Here is a 19,458-nt window from a genome sequence, read left to right as displayed (position 1 = left end):
TTGAACAATGCCTAAAACTTCCCGTCTGTTTGCCTCTTTAAGAAGAATTGTTTTGTGTGTTCCCCAAATGTAAGTCACTTTGTATAAATGTGTCTGCAGAATGACTAAATGTAAATGTTATGATCTGTGTTTCCCTCTCTCAGGCGTGTAACGAGTTCACGACCCATGTGATGAACCTGCTGAGAGAGCAGTCTCGCACACGGCCCATCTCACCCAAAGAGATCGAGCGCATGGTCGGCATCATCCACCGCAAGTTCAGCTCCATCCAGATGCAGCTCAAGCAGAGCACCTGCGAGGCCGTCATGATCCTGCGCTCCCGCTTCCTCGACGCCAGGTCCGTGCTTTTGGGTGAAACTCCACTCGTAATCAAACCCTGCGCTCTCATTCTTCAAGCTCTGCTCTAAGCCTGTAACTCTTTATTTGCACATGTGCGTTTTCCCGTTTCCCTCCACGAGGGAGTGGAGACCCCGTTCTTGCACTTTAGGGCCGCATCCAAACCCACACATGCTTTGCGGTGTCGAGCCGTCCCTTTCTCGATGTAATCGCTTGTTCTCTTTGAAACGTGCCTGGGATTTGCATACATTCTGTGCGGATAAATCACGCCGGAAGCCTGGAGTCGGAGGCATAACATTTAAATGAGCTTCATGTTTCCTCGCAGCACTCTTTGGAGCATGCTCAGTTCCTCTGATTAATCCTCTCTCCGGCTGAGACCGTGCTGTGCTCATTTGCATTTAGTGAAGAGGGGTTTTGGGGAGGAAATCGGCTCACCCTCTGTTCCGGCCCTTCATTGCTGCATATGTAACAGCCCTGAGATGAGCTCTTAACCCACAGATGAGTGATGCAGAGAGGAGGTTGAAATCATTGGCACCCAAAGCTCAATTTACAGTCGTTTTAAAGCTCTTCTTTTTGTGTGTGTGTGTGGGGTCTGCTTTATTTTTCTTTTCAAGCATGAAGCGTCTGCCTGCTGAATTTGACTTTGGATGTTAACATGAAGGAGGCTGAAAAATCTGGCCTTAATCTTTGAAAATAGTGTAAGGAGGCCATACTAAATGTTACATGACCTGATTTGTTCCGTTTCACGTTATCAATTTGGGATTAATATGTAGTTGTTTTTTTCCATTCAACTTCAAAATAAAGAATGAAGTAAATTATTTAAATACAATAATATAAAGCAATAAAATAAAACAATAAAACAAAATAAAATGGGTTTGAAAAAAACTGATAAAATTAACTGAAATAAAATAAATAAAAATAAGCAGGTAACAGGGTTGCATTTACAGTTCAAATCAATCTATCACTCACTATAAAGTCAAATTAAAATATTTTAAATAATAAAATATCTATATAAAATTAAATGGGTTGTTAAATGGATTTTTAAATCGGTCTGTATAAAGTAAAATTAAAGTAGAAGTAAATAAAATGTAATGAAAAATAAAACCATATGAATTTGAAATTAAATGAAATCCAATAGAATACATTAAAATAAAGAGGTAACAGGGTTGCATATTTAGTTTAAATCATTCTGTTACTCAGTAGAGGGTTAGTGTTAATACAAATTATTGTTTATTTCCAATGGATTAGATTTAGATTAGATTACAACAGTAGATTTCCCAGAATATTTCTTACAGTGACTTTAGTAACAGGGTTGAATAGTAGCTTTTTCGATACTTTTCATAGTAACTTTGACCTACTTTTGAAGCTAGGTTTTACGACTTATTCAACTTTTCAATTTTACTAATTTATCTAATGTAGAAAAATTCTCAGTGCAGTTAAATAAAATAAGTAGAGAGGTAACAGGGTTGCATATTCAGTTTAAATCATTCTGTTACTCAGTAGAGGGTTAGTGTTTTTCTGTATCTTCATTGATCAAATTATTGTTTATTTCCCATAAAATAAAGAACAAATATTTGTTTGATAATTTTTCATACAGTAACTTTGGTAACAGGGTTGAATAATTTAGGTAATAATAATAATAATAATAAGTTTTATTTATATAGCGCCTTTCCAGAGCTCAAGGACACGTTACAATAAACAAACAACAATAAAGGCAATTGACAAAGAGAGCAGACAGAACAACAATAGGCAAATGAGAGTGCAAGTACAGTAAGTGAGAATTGTGTATATGGGGCAGCAACCAGCAGAGAGAGAGAGAAAAAAAAAATACTGATTTGACATGCTTTTTCTTGCATTCTTTTTCATGCTTTTTTTGTGTGGTTTGTGTCTCTAATTCTCTTAAAGTAACGAGTCACCAGCAGTTCCTTTCTCTGTATTTACCAGAATGTGTGATATGATGCATGAAGTATACGCAGCAAAACTAAACAGCACAAGTTGTGGCAAGATGTCCAAATCTGATGTGTTTGTGTCTGCACAGGAGGAAAAGACGAAACTTCAACAAACAGGCCACAGAGATCCTGAATGAATATTTCTACTCCCATCTCAGTAACCCGTATCCCAGCGAGGAGGCCAAAGAAGAGCTGGCCAAGAAGTGTTCGATCACCGTTTCGCAGGTACGACACTGAAAACCATCCGTTCGTTCTCGTTCTGAAATTTCCTTGTCCAAATATTGCACCCATTATTGCTCTGTCATAGTTCAATGATAGTAATACCGTGGTTCTCTAATATTCAGTTGCATGTTTACCATATTTATGTACCATGCAATTACTAAAAATAGCATAGTTACAATTGCACGTTTTCCAAAAGTGTTGTCCAGGTTGGCAACTTGCTAGATATCAAGACACATCAAATGTATGTTTCCACCTGTTTTGCGTGTAAAATATATCAGTTATTCTCACGTGAGTTCAAGCTCATGCAACTCGAAAACAAAATCATTTGCAGCATGGCACCGCATGCCTCTTAGCATTTTTCATCTGCTGCGCTAAATGCATAATGCATTCTAAACTATTTAATAAATTTAGCTGAAATGATTGTATGATGCATTTAGGCCTGGTTTAGAGTCAGACTTGTGGGATGAGTGATGACTGCCGCGCTCTTTGTAATATAGAAACACCTTTAGCCTCTCGCGGGAACGGGAAGCTTAGCCGCAGGATTGATTAGCTTTTCATGGTAATGGTGTTTATCATTAGTGCAGAGCCTCATCCGCTGCTGTATTAGCCATAATGGGCGTTAGTGTGTGTTGAGTGATTGCTGTCAGTGTATACTGTGATCATAGCTGCCAGTGTGCAAGTGATCATTTATTTCAGTGTGTGTGTGTGTGTGTGTGTGTGTGTGTGTGTGTGTGTCCATCATGATTAGACCTCTGTCCTTGTGAACATTACAAGTCCTGTTGATAGCATCCTTCACTGTTGTGACATCTACCAGCTACTGTTGAATTTAGTTTCAGCTGGTCATATGCTCTGTGGTCAAAATTTGCTATTTGAAAATCAAAAATTGGGACTCTTGCACACTTTTTCAGTCCTCATGTTTGTGATTTGTAAATGCACTAAGCATTTTATTATTGCACAAAGAAGATTTTCTTTTATCTTGGTGTGTAATCGGTTTTGGCATGCAATTTGCATCAAATGAATTGCAAGTGAGTTTTTAGACGTTTGGAATCTTTTTTTATTTTATTTTTAATCAGGATGCACATTAAATGTGGAACTGGTGCATTTTCATTGTTCTACACTGAAAAAAAAAGTTTCACTCAAAAATTGCTCGTACATTTCACAAATAATTATAAAGAAAGAGCAAATAACACATTGGATTAAATGTGATGTTTTCAAGTAGAAAACTGAAATCGTATTTTCCGTACAATAATCTGTTTTATTTATAACTGAGAAAAATATATTTTTTTACACTGATAGTGTTGCTGTACAGAACAACAGTTTCCTGCTGGCCATTGTTCATGTGTGTTTGTTTATTTATTTATTTATTGATGAAAAATATTTGTTGAAGCACAGGGATACTATTTCAGTCCTTCTACTGGAAATTTTCACAGGGAAATAACTATTTTTGGTTAACTTTTTTTTATTCTTAGATTAAATAATGAATCAAGAAGGAGAAAAATGTTAAATAATTAAAAATAGTACTATGATATTCAGTGCATTGTGTTCAAAGTTTGGGGTCCGTGTCATGGTTTTGAAAAATTAATAAATAGATCTAATGAACTGATCTAAAGTGACCGTGAAAACCTTCCTAATGAAGAATCCTGAAAAAATATTATGCAACACGGTTTCCAGAAAAATATTCTGCAGCGAACACTTTTTTCAGCATTGATAATAATCAGAAATGTTTTTTTAGCTGCATATTAGAATGATTTCTGAAGATCATGTGACACTGAAGGCTGGAGGAATGATGCTAAAAATACAGCTGTGATCACAGCAATCAATTATATTTTAATGCATATTCACACACACAAAACAGTTATTTCAAATCATTATAATATTTCACAATAATCCTGTAGTTTTGATCAAATAAATGCAGCTCTGGTGAGTACAAGAGACTCCATTTAAAACACATCCCAAACCCCAAACTTTTGAACGCTATAATGTCGATATTTGTGAACTACGCATGATTGTTTCATGATGTAATGTGTGACTAGTGTGTCATGGTTCATCTAAGAACCTGATTATTTTGAATTGTCCATCATGATTTGTATGCATTAGGTTCAATAGAACAGAGTGTTGGAAAACACACGTCTTGACAATGTTTCTGTGGGCAGGTGTCCAACTGGTTCGGAAACAAACGGATCCGATATAAGAAGAACATCGGGAAATTCCAGGAAGAAGCCAACATGTACGCGGCCAGAACGGCTGTGAACGCGGCGAGTGTGTCGGCACACGGCAGTCAGGCCAACTCCCCGTCCACTCCGAACTCAGCAGGTGAGAGCGTACACACCACACACTCAGGACTTCATGCAGCTGTAGAGCCTTTGCTGTGGGGTCACACTGTATGTGAGAAGACTTTACTGTACGTGGAGCTGTACTACATACTACAGTTCAAACGTTTGGGGTCGGTAAGATTTGTAATACTTTGGAAAGAAGTCTCTTCTGCCGACCAAGGCTGCATTTATTTGATCAAAAATAAAGTGAAATATTATTACAATTTAAATTATTACAATCTGTTTTCTATTATAATGTGTTGTAAAGTGTAATTTATTCATATGATCAAAGCTGTATTTCCAGCATCATTCAGAAATCATTCTAATATGCAGCTCAGGAAACATTTCTGATTATTATCAATGTTGAACACAGTTGTGCTGCACAATGTTTTTGTGGAAACCATTGAACATTAATTTACGATTTCTTAAAGTTCAGAACAGAACAGCTTTTTTTTCTTCTTCTTCTTCCTTTTTAATCGACACATTTAGTAATATTATAAATGTGTTTCCTGTAACTTTTGATACATTTAATATGCTAAATAAAAACATCATTTTAAAATGAAATTTTACTGACCCCAAAATTTTGAAAGGTAGTGTAATTTTTTTACAATCAAACAAAAAATTTTTTTTCTCATTAAAAGCAGATGTGTGAAAATGTCAAACTATGGTATATTAATAAAATCATATGCAAATGTGAATGTTGACTCAATATCAATCAAAGATTTTACATGTCTTTCTCACAAACATGTTTTTGTTTGAATCAAATAAAAAATGGCATTTTCTCTCACTGGTTGTTTTTTGATTTATATCTCCGTTTAGCTCAAAACAAACTTCTGTTATTATTATTATAAGCTCAAACCACATATCTGAGTTTTGATCTGTTGTGTCAGCTTTCTCTAGCTTTAGCTGGATCTCTCCTGCTTAGCATGGATTCTTGATCTTTGTCTTCTTTATGAGAAGAGCTTCTCTAACTATAACTCTGCATTTCTGCTCTCTTGAATTCCTCCGACTGATTTCTCTGGCTTGTTCTGTCTCTCTCTGTCGTGTGTGTGCACCTCTCAGGTTCTGCTGGCTCTTTTAACATGTCAAACTCTGGCGATTTGTTTATGAGTGTTCAGTCTCTGAACGGGGACTCGTACCAGGGCTCTCAGGTGGGAGCCAATGTGCAGTCACAGGTATAGTGTCTCGAAATCACTACAGAAACCTCACCACACAATCTCACAGTGGTGTAGCAACATGATGAACATTTCTAGTGTGTGTGTGTGTGTGTGTGTGTGTGTGTGTTAAAAAACCTTTAAAAAAAGATTTTCTTTAAGATATCGTTCATTGTCTCTGTTTCTAAAGTTTGTGAACTGCCTCTCTGTCTGCTGCCTTCATAGGAAGCTGACTAAATTTGAACCTGATTTGAAATGCTGTACATACACAGTAGTCGTCAGTCAATATATCGGCCGATATTTGGGATTTGTTCATTATTGGCATAGGCCAAAAATGTTTGTCTGTTTGGCTAATGTATTGGAAGCAGGACTTTTATTATGACAGCACAGATTAAATTCATGTTTATTTAACAAATTTATTTTTTTATCAAGTACAAATGTATAATATATTATTACATAATATATGTAAAATACATATATTTTAATTTCAGCAGTTGTTATGCATCTTTAAAATTAAATAATGTGATATTATACTGTCAGCTTTATATTGGCCACCCTTCTCTCTAAGATCTCGCCATCAGCAAAAAAAAAAAAAAAAAAAAAAAAAAATCAGTTAACCATTAATTGACTGCATTTCAAGTAATGACTTCAGTAGAGCTGCTAATGACACAATTAAGCATAAACATACGCATATCAATTGTGCAAAATCCGTTTGCTTTTCAGTATTGCATGACATATACATTACTGCTCGAAAGTTTAAGATCAGTAAGATTTTATTCATTTATCAGAAAGAATACTTTTATTCAGTGAGGATGCATAAAATTTAACAAAAATGACATTTATGTTTCAAATAAATGCAGTTCTTTTAAGCTTCCTGCTCATCAAAGAATTCTGAAAAATAAAATGTATCAGTTTCCACAAAACTATTCGGCAGCTCAACTGTTTTCAGCATTGATAATCAGAAATGTTTCTGGAGCAGCAAATCAGCATTTAAAATTGTAATTAGCATTGTAATAATATTTCACAATTGTGCAATTGTTACTGTATTTTTGAGCAAGTAAATGCTTGGTGAACAAAAGCTGGTGACCAAATCTTACTGGCCGCAAACTCTTGAACAGTTGACTATATTTTTATTCAACATTTCTCTGGTTTTGTCTTCAGTTTTGGATCATTTTTGTTTTAATGCGTTCTAATGTCCACAATGCTACTACCCCAAATAATGAATCTTATAAGGCAGCATATGGAGAATGCTGTCTAGGTAGGCAGCTCACTAGGCTTTAGAACAGAGTCTTTGTAATGTGTTTTAGTGTTTGCTTGTCATCATGTGTCTGTGTCGTCTGTCTTTGTGTTTGTTTTCTTTGACCTTGCCTTCTTCTTTGTCGTTTCGTCTGACTTTGCTTTGTTCGCGTCTCGCGTGCTCTGACCTTGCCGTGTTGTTTCTGTGTTGTTTCAGGTGGATACCCTTCGCCATGTTATCAGCCAGACAGGAGGATACAGTGACGGCCTCGCAGCAAACCAGATGTACAGTCCGCAGGGCATCAATGTAAGGCGAGAAAAAACACTTCCTCTTGTTTTGTCCTCTACCAATTATTTCAAAGCCATAGGGCTCAGAATGCCACTTAGTGCGACTTGTCTGGGAATCCTGGTCACTTAGTTGATTGCCTGTGTGTCGCGAGCGCCACGGGCGGCGTGCTGCCCAGCGAGACGTGGACACGAGAGCGGCCCTCGTCTGTCTGAACCCATCACATCCAATCAGATCGGCCGGCACCTGCAGCCACGCGCCCCGCTGAAGGGAACAGGTGACACCGGCTGCAAATGTATGGCCCCTCGCCGTGCCCCAAAGTCACCCGACTCTGATTATCCCCCCAAGGACGGCACACAAAAACACTCGGCTCTAAAAATACAGCCGCGCGCCTATGGTAAAACACTCGTAGGAGGACATCCTGTGTGTTCGGGGAGGGAGGGGCGCTGCTGGCAACTAGGCACGCCGAGAAAATTCACAGCGACAAGCCGCGTGGTAAAGAGGAAAATCAATACGACAGACACACGGGGAGCCGAGTGTGGACTTGGGACAGCAATCCAAGCACATTGCTCAGATCAGGTTCCTGTCGAGCTAATGGCCTTGACAGCGAGCCGAGACGGGAACGAGAGAGAGAGAGGGAGAGAGAGAGGGAGAGAGAGAGAGAGAGAGAGGGGGGGTCAGCTTCTCTGTCCCGCTTCCGTTCTGCCGTATGTTAATGAGATCAAAAATATTCATGGGAAAAGCACGGAAGTATGCAAATCCCATCCTACTGTATTTGTGGAGAATTGTGGGCTTGACTGTGATGTACATACACACAGAACAGCTTTCAAAACGCATTTAATACAGTACAAAGCATCACTGAATACATCATTGCATTAGTTTTGAATCACAATAAATTGCATAATATACACAGTTCCTATAGTCGAGTTTAGAAACATATAATAAAATACAATATATTATATTTATGTTCAAAATATAAGGGGCGGCAATTTTTTTTTATGAATGTTTTTATTCAGATGATGATCAAAAGTGACAGTTAAGACATTTTTAATGTTGCAAAAGTTTTTGTTGCAGTCTGTTTTCTTAACTTTCTGTTTTTTTAAAGGATTCAGAAAAAAATAACTGTTTTACAGTTTCCACAAAAATATTAATCCGCAACCTCTTAACATTGATAATAATCAGAAATGTTTCTTGAGCAGCAATTTCTGAAGATCATGTGACACTGAAGACTGGAGGAATGATGATTCAAATTTAGACTTGATCTCAGGAATAAATTACATTTTAAAATATATTGACATAGAAAATAGTTATTTTAAATTGTATTTATGTTTTGCAATTTTACTGGATGTTAATTTATTTTGATGAAATTAATGCAACTTTCTTACTTTTCTTTCTTACTGATTAGAAAGTGGCGCAGTTCATTTTGCTTGTAAAGTGTCTTTCTTTAAAATGAATGACAGTTGCTTTGATATTTTATTTTCTAATGCAATGACATTCATGCATTTTTAACTGTGACTGAAGTGTTCAGATACAGTTGTTTGGGGGCCGCTGTATGTAAATATAATATATATATATATATTTTTTTTTTTTTTTTTTTTTTTACAGTTTTAGTTTTGGTCTACTTTAATAACCCTGGTAAAACATCCTGCTTTATTTAAAAAAGCAAAATGTCATAAAAATATCCGATCACTGGTTCATTTTGACCTAAGAGATGTAGCACATCACTCTTCTATTTTTCCATTTCCAGTTAAAAGATGAATGATTTAATTTTATTCATTTTATAAAAATGACACATTCTACACACTGACAGCAATGGGTTTGACTATGAAATATTGATCTATAGGCCATTTTTCTCTGATATTGCAATTTTTACATGACACAAAATGTGCCTGATTGTTGACTCATGGTGTGTGTGTGTGTGTGTGTGTGTGGTCTCTCCATCAGGCGAACGGTGGCTGGCAGGACCCCACCACCCCGTCCTCCGTCACCTCCCCCACAGAAGGACCCGGAAGCGTTCACTCCGACACCTCCAACTGATCCTCACACACACGGACTGTCTCCATCCGCGCACCATCACACGTCTTCATGCTACCTCTCAAACATCCAGACCGAGACAACAGGACGTTTAGACTAGACACATGGCTCTGTACTGTACGTCCACCCTGCCTTCATCCTCACGTTATGTTTCAAACATTTTTGCAATTTTACCATAGTGCCAAAGTACTTTTATACATCACTTTAGGAGCTCGTTTTACTTTATAATAGACTTGTGCTTGAAAAAGCAGTTTGCACTGCGTCGGAGCTGAACTAGGTTTCTGTTCGTCTAATAAACCTTTGCTTTGAATCTCGAAATATTTGGTTCGTGTACATGAGGGAAAATCATAATTTCCCTGCTTAAGCTGTAGTGCAGTTTAGAGCTATCTAGATATCAAAATATTCATTTCTGAAGGTTATTAGCACAACGGTATCATTATTTAGCATATTTTTAAATAAGATTCACATGCATCACGCTTCAGTTTATTCATGTAATCTTGATGCATTTCTGTCTGATGTTTATGTACAGACACACAAATCCCTTTATATATACATTATATATATATATATCATCATCATCATCATTGCACATCAGAATGCAATAAAAGGCAATCAGAAGTGAACCGATCCCAAATGTGAAATCGCTTTCTTTTCCGGTTACGAATCCCATCTTCCTTGATACCAAAAACCACAGGTGTGTCCGCTCTTCTGTTCACATCACATCCTTCATGCTGTAAACTGTGTCAAATCTGGGAAGCGTCTCTCACGTGGATACACACCTGAAACCAAAAATCCACTCGTGTTTCTCAAGAAGAAAGGAAAAGCTCACGATGGCACACAAATGCAGAAATCAGTTTGGATATATTTTTGATGCCCTCCTGTTGTGAATAGCTGATTCTCATTTCTGATTTCATATACGAACGGCCACATGTTTTATTTCTCGCAAGCATAATGTGAATGCGTGCTAGCTTCTATAGGTAGATGTGCACCTTTACTCTTCTTTTGCTCTTTTCATGACAACGGCATCCACATTTAAATCGATTAAGTCTTTACAGGCTTTCTGCTCAGCTGATTGAGAATGAGAGAGACATGAAGAGATAGTGCGGGTCATAGTCTTTCCTGGTTTGCAGACCCCTCCTCAGCAGCAGTGTATTCCCGAGAGCCTCATCTAATGATGCTTTTAGTTTTTGCATATACAGCGGTTTGTAAAACATCAGATGTTTACTTTATTGCATGTCTGCAGTGTTTTTGAATGTTTCTTCTTTTTTTATATCAAGCGCCGAGACGTTCTCTTGTCCAGTTTGAACTTTTAAGATCTCTGCGTGTGTATAAAAGGAATACAACGGAACAAACTATTGTCTTTTTGATTCCAACTCGTTTTTGTGAAGAAAAACTAACAAGGTGTAGGTTTTCTGGTCTCTTCATTTGTACTGGTAATGCATATTCCAAATAAATAGTTTCTTTTGTTGCAATATGTTTCTCTCTGGTGTCTGGTGTCATTCATATTCAGTTAGTGTGTTATTTTTGTGTGAATGAGATATTGTAGTTTGTATTAATATTAATATTTTGAATTGAATTTCGAATATTTTGTGTTATATTTTCAGTTTTCAAAATGTATGTATAATAATATATAATAAATGATATATGTATATAATACTTTTTAGTAACTTTTATTTCAGTTTTAGTTATTTTAGTATGTCAAGTTTAACTAAATGAGAAAATATGGCCTTGGCAACAGTTGGACATATATTTTTAGAAATGAAAAAGCACCAATGAGATTTCTTTTAGATTTGCATGTCCAATTCATTGTCATGGATCTTGGCTATAAAGCCTAAAACAAAAAGATCTATTTGTCTATATTTTGCTTTTATTAAATAATAATAATAATAATAATAAACATCATCATGCTTTCAATGTGCAGTTTATGCACATTGTGCTCCATTGTAAACACGTATAGCTAAAAATGCTGACCACTAATCTGAATAAACTTTTCATATAGAATGATAAAATTCCAAAATCTGAAATTTTCAAGGACCAAATGGCAGGGTTTTTTTGTGAGAATGAGCTTCAGGAACATGACTCCAGCAGCGTGTCTGTGTGAGATGCAGGGCTCTGGTGGTTAAATGTGCTGTTTCCGGGCTGCACTTCATAAACACACACGCTCTCGGCTCTATCTGCTGCTTCAGGAGCGTCTCTCTCAAAGGTCAGCAGCCGAGGGACTGGTGTCTGGAAAACAAATTAAGGGGGGAAGATGAATGCAAAGCAAAGCGCAGCACGCTTATTGATGGCCACCATTTAGAATATCTCTGTAGTCCATTTTTCACTCGCCACGAGCGGGTCCTTATTCTGAAACTGATCCAGAGCAAGAACCTTTGAGTGAATCAGACTGAGCTTCAAAACACCAGCACAAACCACAGAAGAAAACAGGTACACAACATTAAATCTACAAAAAATATAATTAGTAGGCCTACATTCAATAAATCAGAAAAAGGTGGCTTTAAACATAATTTTATAGATCTTTTAATGACCTTTAGGCTAATGTAACACTAAAATAAACACTAAAATATGATCAGCACTCTATTTCATCTGTTACATCAGATGTTATCTTGTGATTCAACACACGCACACACACACACACACACATATATATATATATATATATATTTATTTATTTATAATATCTGAAAGGGTTTCTTCTGAATTTTCACACTCAAATTTTCAGAGAAACATAAATAAAATAAACATTTTCAAACTCTCATATCATTACTCTTGTTTTTTGTTTTCATTCTAAAAGTGTTTAATTACACTGGAATTATACAAATGCATTCACAATGAAACACTGGTTAAAAACAAAACAATAACATGATGTCAAAAAGATCAAATCATTATTATAAGGGCAGGAACAAAGACCAACCAACCCAGACTGACCCATATAGCCTACTGTATGCAGACGAAAAAACACATAAAATCATAATGAGACTCAAAAATTCACTTTTTCATTTAAAATAACATAAAAATTCCAGAAATGCATTGCACCCAACAACAACAAAAAAAAAGTTTTGTAATGACATCCATCTGCTGTAAATGGAGCATGAGACAGAATAAACAGAATGAGGCTTTTGTGATGCGCTCGTCCTGTAAAAACAACATGTGTGCGCGTGTTTGCGCGTTCTGCATAATGCACGTGTGATGAAGCGTATCAATGCCAGGACAGTGCACACGCACGCATCATCCTCATCCTCGCGAGCTCGCCGCAGGGGCGGATGGGATGGGAACAGCTCTCGGGTCTGCAGGGCTGAATGAAAGCTGCGTGGGTATCACGGAGCGTGTCCGGAGGGAGGACGCTCCAGGGCTTTATCGCACTGACACGCCGGGTGAGGCTCGTGTGCTGCGCGTGACTGCCATCGAACTCAAAGCAGGAGCGAAAAGTTCCTCCCCAATGGCTCGCGTTGCGTTGTCACAGAGGGGAGAGAGAATAGAGATCAGGTTGGATGTCGGTGTTGATTTTCGGCTTAATTCAGGAGGACGTAGACAGTGTGTCCCGTTTGCGACAGTCAGGCGCGTCTGATCACCAACTTTCCCCAAAAGAGCCTCGCGCTATTCGCTTGCGCGTTCCGTGCGGATCAAAGCGCAGAACGCGTCGACAATCGCGGAAACGCTGCCAGCGCTGACGAGATGAACTTTTGTCGATGTGGGTGTTGAAGTTAAACAGCGCAGCTTTGTGAGATCGCCTGAAGCGGCTCGTGTTAATGAATCAGACGCGCGCTCGCGCATCTTTGAAAACAGCGCCTCGAGACAAACCGCAAACTTATCTCTTTGAAAGAGATAAGATTCCAAACAGCAGACTGTCAGAGTCCTGCTCATCCAGACCTGTGTCTATTCTGTCTTTCTTGTCAAACAATTATCACTGTTTTGAAGGATTAAAAGTGCGTTTGGTAGAACAAAAAGACTGTTTGATTCGCACTTTTACCGTTTTCTGACACATTCCGCTGCTTTGTAGGGTCAGGTTAAGTTGATTTGCTTGATCAGTTATTGAAGTGTGTGTTCTCGGGGTCACAGGGGTCAGTGTTTGTTGTTATTTCTGTCTCAGCTCAGTGATGTGGGAGTGTGTAGATCTCATGAGTTTTCAGAAGAACTGCTGTCTGTCTGAGACTCAAGGCAGGAGGCCGCTGTCACATTCAGCTCCTCTGTCAGTAAAACATCACCCTGCCGGCTGAACGCTGGGAAATGCCCTGCACAATGACAGCAAGAATCACACTCGGAAATCTGTGAACTTCATGATTAAATCATAGATGATAGAATCTTTCAAAGACAACAAGAACGATAAACTAGAGAAACTTGTTTCTGCCACTGTGTACACGATAAAAAAGGTAATTGTGACTATTCATCTCACAATTCAGACTTTTAATTTTTCCTTTTTTTAAAAAAAAATCAGAATTGCATGATAAACTTGCAACTGCAAGAATTGTGGATTCGCAAAAAGTAGATTGGCCCAATTTTAATCAGAAAAGAGAGTCTGATAATCTCCTGGTCAACTGATAGATGGTCAAACTATTTCATAAGACAGTCTTTTTTTTTCTAATCATTTTTTTTTTCCAAATGGATTTTAAAAATTATTTGTTAATAAAGCCATGAACCGAGTCAACCAACTCCAATGAGAAATCAAAACAACTTTTATCTGAACATAAAAACAAAGGGATAAGAGTATGTATTTAATGGCTTTAGTGAGGCAAAGAACTACAATCCCATGATGCATTGTGAATTACATTAATCAAATTAAAACAGACGGAGAAGCAATGGCACAGAAAAGCCTGCTCTGATCCACCTCAGCCGTTAGTATCAGTATTATATAATGCATTTATGCCAACAGCATCAATTAGTCTAAAGACGGCTAAATCCACTTCAGAAGCACTTCTGTGCCACTGCCATTGCAGTGTAGTTTTATTAGACATTTAGTTGTACAATTTAAACTGAACACATTCTCACACCACAAACATTCTTTGTAGTTACTTAATACAAGTATACATTTTTCAATACACATAACTGCTTCAAAAGTTGCGTTTTCAGTATGGGTGTGTGCAATATAAAGCAAAATGTCCAAGAATCGTCTGCTTATTTGCCACTGGGTTTAAGTGCATTAAGGAATGAAATGCGGAGGCGTTCTGCTAAGTACATGTTTACTGCATTCAAAAGAGAGCAGAGCTTTGGGACCTGCTCTCCATTCAGTTAAATCACTGTATATTAAATGCATGATAATTGCTTCTAACTCCTGCTGTACATCCACTGGCATGATTTTGATTGGCTCATTAAAACAAACATTTATTAAACTGGGGTTTAAATCCAGATCTGAGTTGCACTCAACAGCTTATACCTTACATGAATCCACGGAAGGTCATTTGAGCACTCGAACTGATCAAAACATGAACACAGTTTCAAGATCAATACATCTTGATCAATACAAACTCTAAACGGCTGTATTTTGACATTTACTATTGCAGCGCTTCCATGTTTAATGGTAAATATTTGCAGATACTGTCTGAATTGGTGACGTGACAGTTGAATCTGTTCATTTTCAGCAGTTATTTCCTCCCATGTATTCATTAACACCCACAGAACACAAAAGGGAACTGAAATTGTATACCTAATATATGTGCATAAAATGTAATTACATTTAGGAATCCTCCGAGAAGGTTCATGTATCACCCGCCGATGCTCCTGATGTGCTAATTGGCTCAAAAAGGCCCCAAATCGCTTTCATTTTCACTTGCAGATTTAGCATTAAACACCCGCGCGGTGTGAGGTGAAACTGAAGGTGTGTGAGGACTGAAGGAGTCACGGCTGAGGAGTGTGTGCAGGGTTATCACGATAAAAAGAAAACCATGGTAATTTGTTATAATTGAGGCTATGACCAGTAGTTTAATGTTCATCTGCAATCACCAGGACATTCATGTGAACTGAAAAACAAAGCAGGAAATCTAGAATGAAACAAAAGAGTGCAGTATTGTAAGTAATCTTAACATTCATCTCCTCAATAAGGAACATTGAAATTGTGAAAGATAAGCTTCCAAATCAACATTTAAACTTGTAATGTTAATGGAAAATTATAAATAAATAGACAAGCGTATTAAGAAATAAGAAAATTCAATTATTCATTATGAAATACACTACCACTACTCAAACGTTTGGGGCCAGTAATATGTTTTGTTTTTAAAACAAGTCTCTTCTGCTGACCAAAGCTGAATTTAATTCCAAAATACAGAAAAGACATTTAATTATTCTAATGTTTAAAAAGCAATATATTTATGTGATGTGCAGCAGTATTTTCAGCATCATTCCTCCAGTCTTCAGTGTCACGTGATCTTCAGAAATCATTATAAAATGATGATTCACTGTTAAAGAAACATTTCTGATGATACCTTGATGCATTTCTGTTTTCCATAATTCTTTGATTAAAAGAAAGTTAAAAAGAACAGCATTTATTTAGAAAAGAAAACGTGTTTTAATATCATAAATGTCTTTACTGTCACTTTTAATCAATTTACTGCATCCTTGATGAATATTAAGTATAAGCCATACTTCAGTATTAGTTTCATACCAATCTTGAATGGCAGTGTACTTAGACCTCGGACACACTTGAATAAAGAGCCAACACTGCCACCCAGTGACTGAAATAGAGCACAGCGTTTAGCGCATCTATGCTCTTTTAGCTGCAGTGTCTCTCTCTTGTGATTCTCAGTACTACATTTGAATTGATTTCTTTAAAATCTGATGTGTCAAAGGAAAATGTGATAACATATGATTTCAACAAATTAGTTTATTGAAAATGCACAAAACAAATGAGCCTTTTTGCTTCATATGCCACACGTCGCATCACAAAACGCAGCATTTCTGAACGAAACTCATCGGTTGTAAGGATGCATGGATGCAGACTTGATGTTAGTCTTGATGTTGCTGGGCATTTTCCCTGTTAGAATAGAACGTGTAGAATTAAACCATTGCAGGAACATGATGCATGCTGATTTTGTGCATAAATGTGTTTGTGAATTTGGTACCAGGTTGTCCAGGCTGCTGCTGGGAGCCCTGTCCTCCCATGCCGGCCTGATGGCCTGTGGTCCCAGCGATTGTGACCTGCTGAAGTGTGGGACCTGTGGACATCATCGGCTGTCCAGGGTGACCAGCGGGGACAGATCCGGGTGGCCTGCACTTCGAGAGTCCCTTTCCGAACCCCACCGCTGCCACCAGAGCGTTCGTGTCGGCGGGATTGAAGGATGGCTTGTTTTGCCTCAAAGCTGAAGAGAAACATCCACTTAACATCAGTGACTTTGAACACAAGACAAATCAGCAAATATAAACTAGGATCGATGGTTAATACCTGAGGTTTCAGAGTCTCTGTCGTCCCGAGGATTATTCAGCTTTTCCAAAAGACTCGAGCAAAGTTTATTCAGTGTTTGGATCTGTTTCTAAAAAGATAACAGAACAGAGTTCAACAACCAACCTTTATACATTTCACATTTAAAGTGTGTTTACAGCAGTGTCAATGTTAGTTTAAAGTCTTCGGTTAATAAAAAATTAAGTTTTTTTTTTACTTATTTTATTGGAATGGTGACTTTAGTGGTATTTGCAATATGAACACAAAAAAATAAAAAATAAATAAATAAACATATTACAAATTAAAAAATAATTATTCTTTATTAAAATACATTACCATTCAAAAGTTTGGGACCAGTTATGTTGTTTTCCTCTTTTTTTTTTCTTTTTAAAGACAATACCACCAAAAGCTGAAGTTATAGAAAAAAAAAATACAGCAACAACAGTAATATTGTGAAAAAATACCGGATTAGGATTAGCAATTTATTGCTGTGATCAAAGCTGAATTTTCAGCATCATTACTTCAAAAAAAAAAAAAAAAAAATCAAATTGTGGACATTATTATAATAGGCTAAATGTTCTTAAGAAAAATAGTTACATAGATTTTCATGATCAAAATCGAATGTGAAAGAGAGTTATAATATACAAATCAACCAAAATAAAGTAGCAAATAAAATAAATTCTGTTATTATGTATACAAATACTCTTACAACTAGGGAATACACAGACCTCTCTCATATATGTATGTGTGAGTGTGAGATATATATATGTGTGTGTTAGGTAAAAAAAAAAAAAAAAAATTGTTAGCCTAAAAGTCGCTTTGGATAAAACTGTCTGCTAAATGCATACATTTATTTATTTATATTTGTATAATGTGTGTGTGTGTATATATATATATATATATATATATATATATATATATATATATATATATATATATATATATATATATATACACATACATTCAAATACGCTTGTTTTATTTCCCACTATATAAAATAAAAAAGTAAAGTTTTTTGCTAATATTTGTATGCAGAATATTATACAGAACTAAATGGTTAATAGATGTGAATATCCTCTAGTTCCACGAAACCCTTAAAAAGACCAATTTTTACAGAATAAATAGGTTATTATTTAATGAAAATTTTATACATTCATTTCATTCAGAAAAAAAAATTGTTTATATTCGATCTGTTTTAAACCCCAACAAACACAAGGGTATACCAGAAGGTTACAGAAACCTCACTTGGATCTGAATGTTGTCTGAAGACAGGGATTTGATGTACGCCATGCTAGAAGACTTGTGTGTTTGTTCACCTGAGCTACTTCAGGTCCGATGCGGGCCGCTTCAGCGCTCAGGTGCTTCTCCTGTTCCTCCACCTCCGGGTCAGGTTTGGTCCTGAGATGATCCGGCACGATCTCGTGACTGAACACAGGCACACGCTGCTCGGTCAGTCTCTGGAACACAAGAAGAGGTCACACCTTAAAGAAGACAGTACCGCTGTCGTACCCAGAGGGACTCGGTGAACACACTCACCAGCAGCTCTTCATCTCGATCAGGAGACAGCAGCAGCGGGATGATGACCTGGGACCTGTAGGACGGGGTCTTCTCGTTCTTTAACACTTTATTGATGGTGTTCAGCTGCCCGGACAGAAGGGCGAAATTATCCAGCACTGAGGGCCTGGGTTCAAAACATCCGGGTCAGTACAGAGACAGATCCTCTGTGAGTTCATCAGGAAAGAGGTGTAGTTCACTCACCATGAGAGTCTGTCGTGCTCGTGCTCCAGCTTCAGAATAAAACTCTGCAGGGAAGCTTTCAGATGAGACACACGAGAGAGCAGAGACTCCAGAGACGCCTCCAGCTGCTTCTCCTCCCGCTGCTGCCGGAATAAAACACAAACACAACACCCTCAGCTACTATATGACACAATAAAACAACAATAAATGTAAAAAACAAAAAAACAAAAACATGCATTATATACGCAGGCAAAACCAACCGCAAAATATACATATATATTTTTAAACTGCATACGTGTTTACATTAATTGTAAGTGAGGTTATAGAAATGTGAAACAGCTGTTAAAAAATAAAGTAAACGTAAAAACATGTAACAATGTAACGTTACCTGCATTTCAAAGCTACTGTCCAAACGGCACTATAAAGCGGAAGTAAACAAACCCTTGCAGCAGAAAAAGAAGTCCGGCTTTCAAAACGCGCCCGAGAGAACGGTTCCTAAACTTTTCTGATATATAATATTAGTTGTAAATAGAATCGCCGCATCATTTTGAGACAAGTATTGCAATATGTTTGATTGAATTTAATTATCAGAAGAAAATGTAGACTAAGATCTCAACTCTATATATTTCCAGTTGCTCTTCTGTGCCTAAGATGACATTTACAAATATTTAGCACATGGAACTAAACGAACTTATTAGGAATTGGACACATTTTATACAAATACGTAAATTTGCATTTCAACATATCAAACTGTAGTTAGTGTAACTTTTATTAAGTTAGACTTACATTAAAAATATGAAATGCAATCTTCTCTATGTATTTATAA

The 19,458-nt window shown here is 37.0% G+C and overlaps 2 protein-coding genes across 3 annotated transcripts in view; one reads left to right on the top strand and one right to left on the bottom strand.

Moving 5' to 3' along the window:
• The window catches only part of pbx1b (pre-B-cell leukemia homeobox 1b), a 74,663-nt gene extending 63,665 nt beyond the window's left edge, over positions 1–10,998 (top strand). The window contains exons 4-9 of one of the 2 annotated variants that reach the window (XM_052559288.1): positions 144–334; positions 2,372–2,507; positions 4,658–4,817; positions 5,879–5,991; positions 7,424–7,513; positions 9,437–10,998. In XM_052559288.1, coding sequence (XP_052415248.1) covers positions 144–334; positions 2,372–2,507; positions 4,658–4,817; positions 5,879–5,991; positions 7,424–7,513; positions 9,437–9,529 — 783 coding nt within the window. In that variant the 3' untranslated portion in view covers positions 9,530–10,998. The remainder of the gene's footprint in view (positions 1–143; positions 335–2,371; positions 2,508–4,657; positions 4,818–5,878; positions 5,992–7,423; positions 7,514–9,436) is intronic. The other variant, XM_052559289.1, reaches the window with a different exon arrangement.
• A 5,324-nt stretch (positions 10,999–16,322) lies between these two features.
• On the bottom strand, positions 16,323–19,221 carry LOC127959123 (mediator of RNA polymerase II transcription subunit 8). Its single transcript, XM_052558119.1, has 7 exons — positions 19,021–19,221; positions 18,654–18,775; positions 18,432–18,576; positions 18,212–18,352; positions 16,899–16,986; positions 16,579–16,815; positions 16,323–16,490 (listed from the first exon to the last, which is right to left on the bottom strand). The coding sequence occupies exons 1-7, from the start codon at positions 19,024–19,026 to the stop codon at positions 16,426–16,428; spliced, it is 804 nt and encodes a 267-aa protein (XP_052414079.1). The 5' UTR covers positions 19,027–19,221; the 3' UTR covers positions 16,323–16,425.
• Between the last annotated feature and the right edge of the window lie 237 nt (positions 19,222–19,458).

This window comes from Carassius gibelio, chromosome B6 (assembly GCF_023724105.1).
Source record: "Carassius gibelio isolate Cgi1373 ecotype wild population from Czech Republic chromosome B6, carGib1.2-hapl.c, whole genome shotgun sequence".
NCBI lineage: Eukaryota > Metazoa > Chordata > Actinopteri > Cypriniformes > Cyprinidae > Carassius > Carassius gibelio.
The sequence above is the reverse complement of the archived record's forward strand: the minus strand, read 5'-3'. Positions and strand labels throughout refer to the sequence as shown.

Excerpts from the sequence above, each read along its gene's own strand:
- LOC127959123 (XM_052558119.1), bottom strand. Across the intron at positions 18,353-18,431 it reads ATCGAGATGAAGAGCTGCTG|AGACTGACCGAGCAGCGTGT; the intron begins GTGAGTGTGTTC and ends CTTGTGTTCCAG. Across the intron at positions 16,816-16,898 it reads CAGAGACTCTGAAACCTCAG|CTTTGAGGCAAAACAAGCCA; the intron begins GTATTAACCATC and ends GTTTCTCTTCAG.